This window comes from Ambystoma mexicanum, chromosome 2p (assembly GCF_040938575.1).
Source record: "Ambystoma mexicanum isolate Mex_15411 chromosome 2p, UKY_AmexF1_1, whole genome shotgun sequence".
Lineage (NCBI taxonomy): Eukaryota > Metazoa > Chordata > Amphibia > Caudata > Ambystomatidae > Ambystoma > Ambystoma mexicanum.
In genome coordinates this window covers 821,768,401-821,781,408 of record NC_090923.1, presented here as the reverse complement: position 1 = coordinate 821,781,408, position 13,008 = coordinate 821,768,401, and the positions used below count along the sequence as shown (strand labels likewise).

Genomic DNA, 13,008 nt, shown 5'->3' with positions numbered 1-13,008 from the left:
GCCCGTCCGCCTTAAAGGACGACATGAGCCCAGCGAAGAAGCTAGGAGGAGTGTATCGACTAGCATCAACAAGCGTTCCCCCTTAAGGACATTTTTGAGCAAGACGAGCCCCTCGAGCTGAAGCCAACTGCAGCCCTGATTGCTGTCATGCTGTAGTCGCTAACATCGTCTGAGACATTGTCGGAGATGCGACAACCAGTGCTTCAGACGCACTGACCAGAAAAGAGACAATTCCTGACCCCGAACCGCTGTGTAGGCCAGCTTGCAGCGATCCGTCTAGCCTCGCTCGCCGAACTGCCCGCCGCCTAATACTGGCAGCTGTCTCTGTCTTGAACTCTGTCACAGAAACTGCAAAGCGGCCTGAAACCGACTCGACCCTGTCGAGCACCAAGAACTTCTACAAGCACAAGGTACATTGTGGTCCTGCCCCCCTGGTCCTTCTCTGAAGGCCCTTAGTGACATGTTATCACCCATTGCTCCGTTTGTGCTGAAACCATGTATGCTTGAAATTCTGAGATTAATTACTCTACCAACTACCCCCCTGTCAGTATCCAGAGTGCATCCACTTTCCTTGAAACTGTTTGTCCTCTGCATTCCTTTACAGGGTGGGCTGTATTTTGTAGTGTGATAGAACAGTCTGTTTTAATAATAATACAGTAGATATTTGTATACAATATTGACTGGATAGTCCCTTTTATCATTGAGTAATAATTGTATATTGCTGTTTTGCAAATAACCAACGATCCACGACCTTGCGTAGATAAGCTTGCTGGTCCGTCCACGTTACCATAAATTGGACAAGGAGGTTTATAATTGACTTGTGTTCCAATCTGTTCGGATCCCTTCTGGTGTTTTAGAGGTGTGGGGCTGATTGATGGTTTAGAAACTGATATTCATCCCTGGACCATTGCTGCCCCAAAAGTTGATTCGTCACACAGGGTGCACAACTTTGGTCCCCTCAGGCCCCAAAACAGGTCAGGTTCACAGGAGATCCAACCTGAATATTCCAGAGGAAAACGTCCATATCCAATGAGTAAACATTTTCATATTCAGTGGCTATCCTGAGAACTTGATAGTTTTGTATGCGCCAGCACCCTCGCTGTAATGTCATGACAGACACAATGGCAGCTAAACCCCTACGTGGACAACTGGAGCACCACAGGACCAATGGTGCAAGCCAATAGCATAGTCTGTTCTTACTTGAGAAGCACTCTCTCCAGGGGAGGAAAGGAGGGAAGCAGGGATTGGGTAGCACAACACACGCAAAAAGGATGGTTAGACCAGTCTTTTCTGCATTGTGCTCCATCCTAAACGCTATGGATTTGGTCATATGGCCGACTATCGTTGACTGTTTGTGGAGAATGTATCCCAAATAGCTTATCAGGAGCTACACGAGCAAACGCAGATGTAGTTGAGCAGTTGCAGCCCCTCTCCATCTCCAAAACAAGCCTTGAAGTGTCTGTTAATGGCCTATAAACCTGAGAACCATGTCAACTGTTTTACACATATCTATGAAGTGTTTAACAACAAACTCTAATATATGTACACAGCTACCAGCTTTAGAACGTTCAAACAGGGGCTATTATGAATCGGAAAATTGGGAAAACGACCAATAAAATGAAAGTGAGGAAATCCAGTGGTCCTCCTAGTAGGCTTACGTTGTGCTCGCGGGGTCCAATCGGGGAAGCAGCACACCCCTTCCCTTTCCAACCAGCGAGCCACCTCAGTGGCACTCGCAGTAAAGAGTGTCTGCTGAGGGAAGCACTGTGGCCAAGGTGTCCTTCTTCCAGCTAGACATGGAAGGAACCTACCTCGCAGAGCCCCAGCGCTTCATGCTGCGGTAGGGGACAGCATGCACAAAGCCACAATCGACTACCCGGCTGTTCTTTAAAATACAAACTGTGAAGAAAACAGAAGGTACAACATGCACCTGAGAGACTTACTGGTGACATTAAGAAAAGAGACACAGTGCCGCTCACTTACACAAATCCCACTATCTAACCATCCGGGCCAGAAGGAAAATGAAAACCTTCTTCTTCACATGCAAGTGCCTAGCCAGAGGAACCACCGCTGCAGGGAACCCCCCCACACCCATTGTCATGAGATCCCTCCAGGCTTCCAACCTCGTCCTGCAATCTGCTCCCAGCTCCGAACAAAGAGCAAACTCAATCATAGAACGAAGACAACATAGTGTAAGAACTGTACTTTCCCAAAATAAAGGGCGTCCTAGTGAAATCAGGCCAACAAAAAGCTTCTCAGAGTTTTCATACCACCCATGGCCACTGGGTCCTTTGCTGGAACTAAAAGAAAAGTTTTCAAACTCTGTATGAATAAAGTATCCACCTTAAATGTCAAGTTATTCATTAAGTCTTTGACCACACATGAACGGTCTGAAGATGTGGTCCACTTACTCGACTGTGCCATTACAAAGATTTATGTGACACGCAAAACTAGGCCCCACCAAGGGCGGATCACAGAACATCAAGCCGCCATAACTAAGTATGACATAGCTATGCATTATCCTAGTAGACATGATGGGGGCCAATCAGAATGGCCAATTCAAGAGGATCCGGAAGATAGAGATGATGAAAAGAGGATCGAACCATGAACTTCAAATGCTTAAACAAGAGGCGAGACGGACCATGGATTTGTGGAGGGTGGCGCCGGGACTCAATGCGACCCACAGATGGAAATGTTCTAGCATCATTGCTTCCTTTGGCATGTCTTTGCATCCTACTGCTGCCAAGTGCATTTTGACTTTGGGGAAATGCCCTCTCATTTCTTATCATTTTGCCAGTACATTCCTAAAGTGCATTGATTTTCTGGCTACCCATCTCAAGCTGATCGACTTGTTGCCAGGGAGATTTCGGTGTGTTTATTGATATCCGGGACCTTTTTTTAGGTCCTTCAACATGTAATATTCTTCATATACTGCGTCAACTGCAGAAGGCAACCTGAATCACGTGGGTACTAATTATGATGACCTCCAGAGGTTTTGGACTTCAGCTCTCATGATCCCGTGCCAGAAAAGTCAGTGGTGAAGGATAGTGCAAATATCCTGTTTTCTGGTTGGTGGCAAGGCTTGACTTTTGCTATTGAACTAGATGCATTGCAGCCAGCAAGTCCGCAGCAGAAATAGGATTTCAGCAAATAAAGAGGCTCATCACATGGATCACTAACTATTCGGTATAGGGTCATTCTAACGAATGTAAAAGTTTTGAATGGCAAACCTTCGAATTTTTTCTTGTCAAAATGCCATTCTTTTGAATGACAATTTTGTTGAAAAAAATTCGAAGGTGCCATCGACATGTGATGGTAAGTATTAGTGCAGGGCTGGGGCCACGGTTAGGGTTTTGGTTGGGGTTTGGGTTCGTTTAGGGGTTAAATTAGGGTTAGGGTTGGGGCTAGGGTTAGGGTTTAGGGTTGGGTTTTGGGTTAGGGTTAGGGTTGGGGCTAGGTTAAGTTTAAGTGTTAAAATAGGGTTAGGTTTGTGGCTTGGGTTAGTTTAAGGGTTAAATTAGTGTTAGGGTTAGGGTTGAGGCTAAGGTTAGGGGGTTGGTGTTAGTTTGTGTTAAAATAGGGTTAGGGTTGGGGTTTGGGTTAGTTTAAGGGTTATATTAGCATTAGGGTTAGGGTCGGGCTAGGGTTAGGGTTAGGGTTGGGGTTTGGGTTAGGGTTGGGGGTGGGAGGGTGGCGTGGGGATTGGGGAGGCTGGTAACATGGAGCTGTCCACTGCTGAAATTACAGCACTGGACAGCTCCATGTAACGTTTCAAGTTACAAAAAAAAGCATTGAAATACTACTTTTAACATGTGAAAGTGCATTTCAATTGAAACCAGTCCATGACTATTGTCGACGGATTAGTTTCGAAAGAAATGCACTTTGCATGTTAAATATAGCTTGTCACAGCTTTTTTTTTCGAAACTTTTTTTTCGAAACAATCACTATAAACCAACTATTCAGGAAGCAGCTAGAAGACCAATAGTTCAAATAGGTGTTTGACACTTAGCTCTATCAAAGCACAGTGCAGGAACAGGGCTACATTTCCCAGGAAGTGAAATATTGCAAAAAAATGGCTCCTTAGATTCTTGTTCCAGGGAACATCGAAAACCCCTACCCAGGCTACCATAAAACACTAGCAGGTGAAGCGGTCACATATCCTGAGTGCAGAGTCAACTGTTCCCAGCACTCTGAGACTCTGTTTCAGCAGAGCATTCACAATGGGAAGATGTTAACGTTTATGGATGCAGACACTACAGTGAGTGGGCAATTGATAGTGGCTATTGGTTGTGGTATGTCCTTTAAAAGGTGTGCATGTGGGGGATTAGGAATGGGATGGGTGCATAACACTGCATGCTTTGTGAAGCAATGGCTGCATGCAAGCCTTTGCATCACATTTTCTTTCACTTTGTTCCTATAAGGTTAACTAGTACAGTTGCAAAACCCAAAGTGCATTCTATTTAGGTTCACAATACTTTGCATCAATGTGGATTTCATTCAAAATGGGGAAAATTAAGTTACAATCATATTTGCCCAATATGATACTGTAAGAATTTATATTTGGTCCGATTGGTTTATTTTGTGATTTATTTATTTATTTATTACATTTATATAGCACACCTAACCCTTGGGAATCTGGGTGCTTGTGCTTAAGAGAATGGTTACAGCCAGTTACATATTTGACATAGTCCAAAACAGGTCTTGTGCTTAAGGAGATGGTTATATCCAGATACTTTTCATGCTTAGTCAAGTACTTAATGCAGTTACAGTTCATATCAGGTCTTGTGCTTAAGGAGATGGTAACATCCAGTTACTTTTTTGTGCTTAGTCAAATACTTCAGCAGTTACAGTTACGGTTGTGGGTGTGCTATGGATATGTTTCGAGTTTAGACCGAGTCAAACAGTTGACATAATACATAATACTTTTCATAATACTTTTCTTGGATCCCTTGGGTGTGCCTCATCTGAGGGGGCTAGGGTGGTGTCTAGTACTCAGGGGCGGGCTAGGGGTAATACATGTTGATGACACATGATGTATATATGTTTCACGCCGGATCTATAAAACACAATGTTATTTTAGCCATGTGTTTGCTAACACGTTTTAAAAGCCGATCACTTCCATGCCTTTACTTCATCCCAGCCCCACCCCCTCACAGGAGCTGGAGTACATTTTTTCCATAGCCAGCAATGTTAAAGCAGAGACAGCCTTGTTTAATGTAACATCTTCTGTTGCAACCTGTACAATAAGAAGACCACGAGTTTCTTAAAGCATTCATACACGTGCGCATATTTTCTGAATCGCAGTCAGGTGGTTATATGTTGGGACATTGCCAGTATAGAACATAAGACAAACATTACATGAACACAGGGGTCTCTGGAGCAGCACCATTATCACAGGAGTGGAAGTGAAGGGGGAAAAGGCTTGCCTTGGTATCCAGCGCAGGGTAAGCAGTCGTGGACCCCCCAGGCAATCCCGGAACCTCGGCAGCAGATCTCTTGGGTTCTTAGACCAGGCAGAGGGGAAGCGCACTGCAAAGAAAAAGATGAGAACACAATGAGCGAGCCCCTGAGAATAGGCCTGGGAATCCAGCTGTATTGGCATCGAGAGGGAGGATGAGATAACTTTGCAAGGCTGTGAGGACTGAGGCGTCCCTGAGTAACACATCTCCTGCCATCAGGCAGACACATTGCTGGGGATCTTTCGCCTGCAGGTTCACACTCAGGTCTCTGTACCAATGATGGTGACGGCCACAGTGACAAAATGGATGCTTCCACAGAAGCTGAGGGGACCTAGTGCCAGGAACGTCATTTCACCAATATGGCAGGTGTAGCGGAAGTGACACCACACGACCCTTGACCTCTGGTGACATCACAGGAAGTGATGTCATTTGACCACACCCCAAAGTGACATCACAGGAAGCGATGGAACACAACCTTTCACCCCTTGAAAAAAACTGGAAGTGGCATCACACAGCATTGTCCCTAAGTACACTACGAAAAATATGGTTACAATATCACTGTAATGTGATATACATTTCATACAAGAATGGATCACCATATGTATCGTTAATATCAGTCTGTACAGGCCCATATTACCAATTACTGTGAATGCATACAGACGTCCAAGGCCACATGATAATTATGTGTTATTAAATAGCATTTACGCTTAAGCACTTTATATAGAACTATACAAACAATATCAGCCAACTTGTGTTGATACGCATTTATCAATCTAAGAAGGATGAGTTGACGTTGCTGGGATTCGAACCGGCAACCTGCAGATCACACACACATCGCAGCAGCTAGCATCAACACACTGAGCTATCTTACTGGCTATAGCTATTCTGCCAGCTTTAGTAAAATGAGCAATTACATTTCTGAATGTTCTCAAAGTCAGAAAGCAAATGAAACTCTGTAGTGGATACCATTAAACTGGTAACTGAAGGCCAGTTCATCTGCAGGTCTGGTGCAAAGTTGGCCACATGTCAAGCCTGCATGGATCTACTTTTCAGGCTTCAGAGGTTGGCAAAAGACAAACCATTGGGAGGGTTCATAATTGTGTGTTCAAGAATTTAGAGTAGCACAGGGAAAGCGGCGCACTCACACAGCATCTCATACTCTGGGCCCTAGTTACCTCATGCAAACATCCTGAACAGCATGCCATGGAGATAGGGAAGGTAGACACATTACAACAAAGCATTCATTGTGGCACAATGAAATCAAGAGCCACTTTATGTCCTTTGGTCAAACATATCTACACTGTACACAAGCTTTTAGGCACAAGGATTTTGTCAAGTGAACGAGGACACCGAGATGGAATGTCTTTTGATGATCGTAACAGAGAAAAAGGCAGAAAAACATGGAGATAGGGAAGGTAGACACATTACAACAAAGCATTCATTGTGGCACAATGAAATCAAGAGCCACTTTATGTCCTTTGGTCAAACATATCTACACTGTACACAAGCTTTTAGGCACAAGGATTTTGTCAAGTGAACGAGGACACCGAGATGGAATGTCTTTTGATGATCGTAACAGAGAAAAAGGCAGAAAAACATGCTATAACTGCAACTTACAAAAAGCAAAATACATAGTTGGAAATTGATGCTTATTGTAATGTTTTTTGGAAGTTTGTGCCTGCATTGTGAATTTGAGGTGTTTAAGAACAGACTAAATCAGTGACTCAGCCACTGAAGTGTGCCTGAAATAAACCTTTGATGATTCTAGCAATTATTGTATAGAATTCCAGAAAGACAAATGATGTGTTAGGGTCACTGCTCGAAAGTGTTACATTTGTGGAACCCCCCGTTTTTTTTAAGAGGCCTGAACAAGAAAGCCAGCCTCTCCAGAAACAAAGAGCCACATGGCACTGGTCACAGCCCAGGAGCTCCAATTAAAAAAATGTTTTTAAACAATGTAAAAAAAATGTTCTCTTTTTTTTAGGGATAGCAAGGGAGACCACAGGGGTAACAAGGGAGAGCTCAGGGGTCGCAGATGTGATCCCTGGCAACCCCGAAATGACGTTCCTGCCTAGTGCTCCACAACTTGCAGTGAAGCAGCAGCAGACCAACACCCGCGTATTTGGGTGGACGTTGTGTATCAGTTCAGATCTTCTTAAAATGGGCAGATGGGCAGATGGGCAGACCTCAGTAGCAGCGGAACACAGGCCCACAGGGGAACTCCCCCAGGACTCAGCCGGCCAGTCTTGCCAGACACCTTAGCCCTTTTAAATATCTGTTTTTAGAAGCATTCCCAGGGATGATTTTCAGACTCCGAGAAAGCCAAAAAGCCACAACAAGTCCTTATTGGCCAACCATGAATCATATTGATGCTTAAGGTAATGAAGACAGCCTTTATTAAAACTGCAGGCCTTACCTTCTCTCTAGTTCTACTCAACCATTCGTAGGTAAACCGATCCTTCCCCAGACAAACAGAACCCGAAAAAGCTGTCCCGCTGCATTATTGGTTCTATCCAAGAACCTATATTGACTTGCATGCAGACATCTGCCTCGGCCTAGCCTAATGGGTCAGTTCCTGGCTGAGATGGCATGCAGCACCTCAATGACAGCACAGAGGCAAGCCCAATCCTGAAAACAGATCTGTTTAACAAAGGCATTATCGTTAATGAAAGCACAAGCACATATGGCAATCATCAGACTCAGCAAGACTACTTGTCATTCCGCAAACTACTGAAAACATGGCTCTTCCCATAACACTGATGACCACCCAAGATGTGTCCATACCCCCCAGCAGCCGAATGACGCAACACACAATGGAACTGTCCTACCTGGTGCACACCCACATGATAGGACATAATGGATGGATCGGAGGGAATGATTGGAGTGAATTGAGTTGATGGATGTAGTAAATGGAGTGAACAGACACTGTAAACAGAAAATCAGAGTTGATTGAACTGAGAAAATAAAGGAGTAAATGGAGTGGATGGAACGGATGGAGTGACTAAAACGGATAGACTGAATGGAACGGATGGAACGGTTGGAGCGGATGGAACGGACGGTGCAGAGGTTGCAGATGGTGCGGATGGTGCGGATGTTACGGATGGAGCGGATGTCACGGATGCTACGGATGTCGCGGATGGTGCGGATAGAGGCAACACCTGTTCACCATGATGTTACCAAATATATGTATCCCCTATATATGCTATCTACCTGTATCCCCATATATATATGTATCCCGTATATATCTGTATCCATCCTGTCGCTATATGTCTGTATGACGCTGTGTACGTCCCCGCGGTCCTGCTCACGTGCCCCGTCTCAGGCACTTATAAATATAGCCCCCATATCCCACCACTACGCCTACTCTCTACTATACACCATCATTCAACCAGAACACAGCTATACCCCTGTTAATTCGGCCTAACTGTTCACATACGAACACAACTCCATGATCACCTCATCACCCTAATAAGACGCAGCTAGCTGGGCACATTCCGACTAGCTGTTCACATAGGCGTCCCTCGGCCTAATGCAGCCAGAACCCAGTCTGGGTGTCCACCCACCAGACTGAACATATCCAACTGATTTCCTCAGCACCACACCTATCGCTAGAAAGCAGCAATCATCTAACAACTACACCAGCTGCACACATATCCGGTGCACCCACGCACCCAACGACACGCTCTCTCTCTATTGACTTGAACTACGGTTCCCAAGGGCGTTCAACCTACCAGCGCTTTGAGCTCATACCAATGATACATAAGGCGCTATACAAATGCCAAGTAACATAACATAAGATGTTCGACGGTTTTGATGTGGATTATAATGTGCATATTAAAGAGCAAGTTGAATCATTTTAGCGCTCCCAGGGATTGTTTCTTGTTGCTGTCTTCTGAGCCTCCAAATTCTGAGCCTATTTTTCTTTCTCAGTCCCTGGCTTAGACTCCTACGGGATTGCGTTTCCCTGGGCTTTGGAAGTGGAGTTCTGAAATTGGCGTTTCAAAGTGGTTTCCTGCAGTTAGCGTGTTACAAAGATTAAACTGAAATTAAAGAAAAAAACGCCACTATGCTGTTGCTAAGTATTCAACATGTTTCCAAATCCCTAAATTGCTCATGCTGGCACATCCGCACTCTGTTGCATTCTGGGTTCTTGACCTTCTAGAGCCCTGTGTTACGCAACAGGTCATGCTTCACTGCTACATGTAATGCATTGCAATCTATGGGGAAATGAAGAGAGGCCACCTGCAGGGAAGCATGTGAAATTAATCATCTGCACAGAACATTTGACCAAAGACAACACTGGAGTCAAAACAAAACATTGGCTGGCCTCTGCTTGTCTTGATGTCATAGGCCTTCTGGGGAGGATTTGAAAATGAATTCTGCCTATTCACTGCAGCTAATCCAATCCACGCCAACAAGAACATACCACTGTTCTCTGCGTGACAGTGTCACATTCAAAGCATACATCAAGGAATAACACAAAGCAACTCACTCAAGGGTCCCTCTTTAGGAACATGTCTCCCAAGTACCCATCTTTAGGCGCATACCTCACAAGTACCCCTCGCTAGGTGCATGTTTGTGTGCGTGCATGTGAGTGGATGGGTTTTGGCAAGCATGCATGGCTGTTTCTATGAGTTTCTGTGTGAGCGTGATTGAGTGAGTTTGTGTGTGCAAACCCAGTTAATGCATGTGTTTGTTTGGCGTGGAGTTGAGTTTCACACGACATTGTGAAAGTGAAATGCATTGCGAATGTTGCCATAATTTGTGGGTACAATAACATCAAAGTGGTTTACAGTGGCAATATTGGCATATATTGTGGTGCAGAAATCATGAAAGTCATTTACAATAAATTGGGGCACAACCTGATGAAGTCTCCCTGCTTTCACAGAGTTTTACACATAAATGCAGATAAAGAAAACACTCAGATTCTTTTCAATACTTATTTGTAAACAATGGAAAGAAGCAGGAATTCAGGTCTCTTGCTTAGTTCTCTGGGTTGTCTATCATGCCTTGCAAGCCAACACCTGTGCAAAGTAACTTAACTGAGATGCTTAAAATGTAATGTATGTCTCTTTGAAGTTCTCTTAATGGCTACAGACGTGTTGCTAAGGTCAGCAGTGGTTTGGTTTTAAAGTGAAAATGGGCCTTGGCTTGATGAGCAAACAATCAAGTTCCGTGACCATCTAATTACAGGAAACCAAGAACCAATGTTTTAAATTTCAATACACGTGGAAAAATACTAGTTGCAATTTATTTTTTACAGAGCAAAACATTTATGTGGATAAATACTGATAAAATGCCCAAAAACTAAATATGGATCAAGACACATGAAAATGTTGAAAAAATAAATGCCATAAGATGGGAGCCTTACAAATGCTCAGAGTGATTTACAGTGGCAATGCCTGAATAAGTCCTGGATGCAGCATCATGAAAGAGATTTACCTTGGGAGGGACGGCATATATTGTGGGCGCAGCATCATCCATGTCATTCTCAGCATGAATGCTGCCATATCTAGTGGGTGTATCATCATGAATGTTTTTCGGTGGCACTGCCATTACATATGCTGGACACATCGTTATTTAGGGGATTTTCAAAGGCTCTGCAGGCATATTGTGTGGCCACAGCCATCAAGAAAAATGCTGTAAAATGCTCCAGTGCACTATTGGTGACCTGGCATCTATGGGATTTTTTCATGTTTTAACATAGATAAAGGATTTTAAATCTATTACTCTACATTATTTAGGTCTCTCTGTGTGCTCTGTCGCCAGTGGAGCTAAGAATGCCCTTGCACTGAAAATCACCATCAGCTGCTGCGGTCCTTGTATCACTCACAATGGATTTTCAAGCAAGTGTGCAACAAACGGATTCCTATGGACCAGGCGGATTACATTCCATACGAATGCATTGGTAAATGCCGCCTGCAAAGCGTATATTTGCAGGTAGTGTTTACTTTGACGTGCAACAGAGTGAAAAATGGAAAGACTAAATGTGAGTTTGCCTCGCTTGCACTCTTTCCTTGTCCACTCCGCCTCGTGGACCTGTAAAATTACCTGCAGGGGACTCATCGGTGTTGGCGGTCTCCGGCATGCAATGCAGATTTCTTGGGAGAGGGGCGTCAGATTGAGTAAAATCATTCATGGGGGGGGGAAAGGAATCTGTGTGCGGCATCAGAATCAGAGTGTGGTCCCTGGGCTCGCTCTGAAAGCACGTACATGCATACCTTTCCATTTTATTCAAAGTAAGACAGGCTTTTAGTAATTAGAACATGTCCTCAGAATGCTGCCAGGAACCTCTCCTCCTAAAGCGGCCATTTTGAAGCTCTGTCTTTAGCAACCAGAGCTTAAAGCTATCCAAACATTTTGGGGCCATAAACTGGAAACTTTAGAATCCTGGCCTGAGGACTGAAACAGATATTCTGTTCACTCTCAGTTTTGTCATACTTCCATCGTTTCATTGTAGCCGGTCAGATAGCACTGCAGACGCAGGTTCGAATCCCGGCAGGGCCAAACTCGCCTTTCATCCTGCCGAGGTCGATAAATGAGCACCACACAGCGTGGGTAATAATAAGCAGTGCCTGAGGGTTCATAGCGCTAAATAATATTTTTTATTATGTTTTGAAATAGTAATGGGGGTGGTGGAGCTATTGGACTGTCGCCATACTTTAACACTAAACAGAACCTGTCTGTTATTTTTGAATGCTTCAGGTCGTTCCATTGTTTAGGACTGTAAGGAATCAACCAAAAATTAGAGTACTTTTGCAATATGTCCAATCGGAAAGGGTTGGTCCAGTCTAGTAGACGCCTTACCTGCCCATTGTTCAGCTGGCGGAAGCAGTAGCCGAACCCTGAGGATTCGGTGTAGCCATTGTTGTTGGAGCTGCTCTGGGCCTGGACGCTGTAGAGCGATCTCCTCCCAGCGGTCAGGGAGTTCCTGGACACCTCCCGGTGGGGGTTGGCTTGCTCCCCTCCCCGCCCCTCCATGCGCTCCACCTGGTGAATCTTTACAGAGGCCTCTGGCGGATGCTGGACATGAACCTTGACTATGGAGGCTGCACCTGGAACAGAAACAAACATAAAATAAAGCTTCAGGCTGCGCGACAGGTTCAGAGGGGGGTGTCTACTTGTGAAGCTGTACAATGTGTGTATTGCACCAATGACTCTCCAAATAGCACTTTGCCTGATGTACATACGTGGGAACATTTCCATTAGCGTTTACCTCTGATCTGACAGGGATACAAAAAAAAATAAAAAAAAAGCAAACATTTACAACTTCACTAGTTCAATTGTACTGATTTAGAAAAACATTTGTTTTCTATTTGTTTACAATGTAAGCAATTTAGAAATACTGCTACATTTGCACATGTTTCGCGTATGGTGTGCTTCTTCAGGGCATGAAAAAGTACAATTGGTTATAACAAAATATGTATACAATAATTGTCTTGGCATAGTGTCACTATTGACACAATATAAACCTAATCAACCCAATAACATAGCATAGCTAGAAATAATACAACATGTACAAATGTATTATTGTCACTGATCAATCATT

At 44.2% G+C, this 13,008-nt stretch overlaps 1 protein-coding gene across 4 annotated transcripts in view; it reads right to left on the bottom strand.

The window, feature by feature from the left end:
* Nucleotides 1-13,008, bottom strand: part of LTBP4 (latent transforming growth factor beta binding protein 4) — a 1,283,510-nt gene that overhangs the window by 437,670 nt on the left and 832,832 nt on the right. For all 4 annotated transcript variants that reach the window (XM_069644515.1, XM_069644518.1, XM_069644516.1 and 1 more), the window contains 2 exons: nucleotides 12,267-12,514; nucleotides 5,427-5,529 (listed from right to left, as the gene is read on the bottom strand). In XM_069644515.1, the coding sequence (XP_069500616.1) occupies nucleotides 5,427-5,529; nucleotides 12,267-12,514 (351 nt within the window). The remainder of the gene's footprint in view (nucleotides 1-5,426; nucleotides 5,530-12,266; nucleotides 12,515-13,008) is intronic.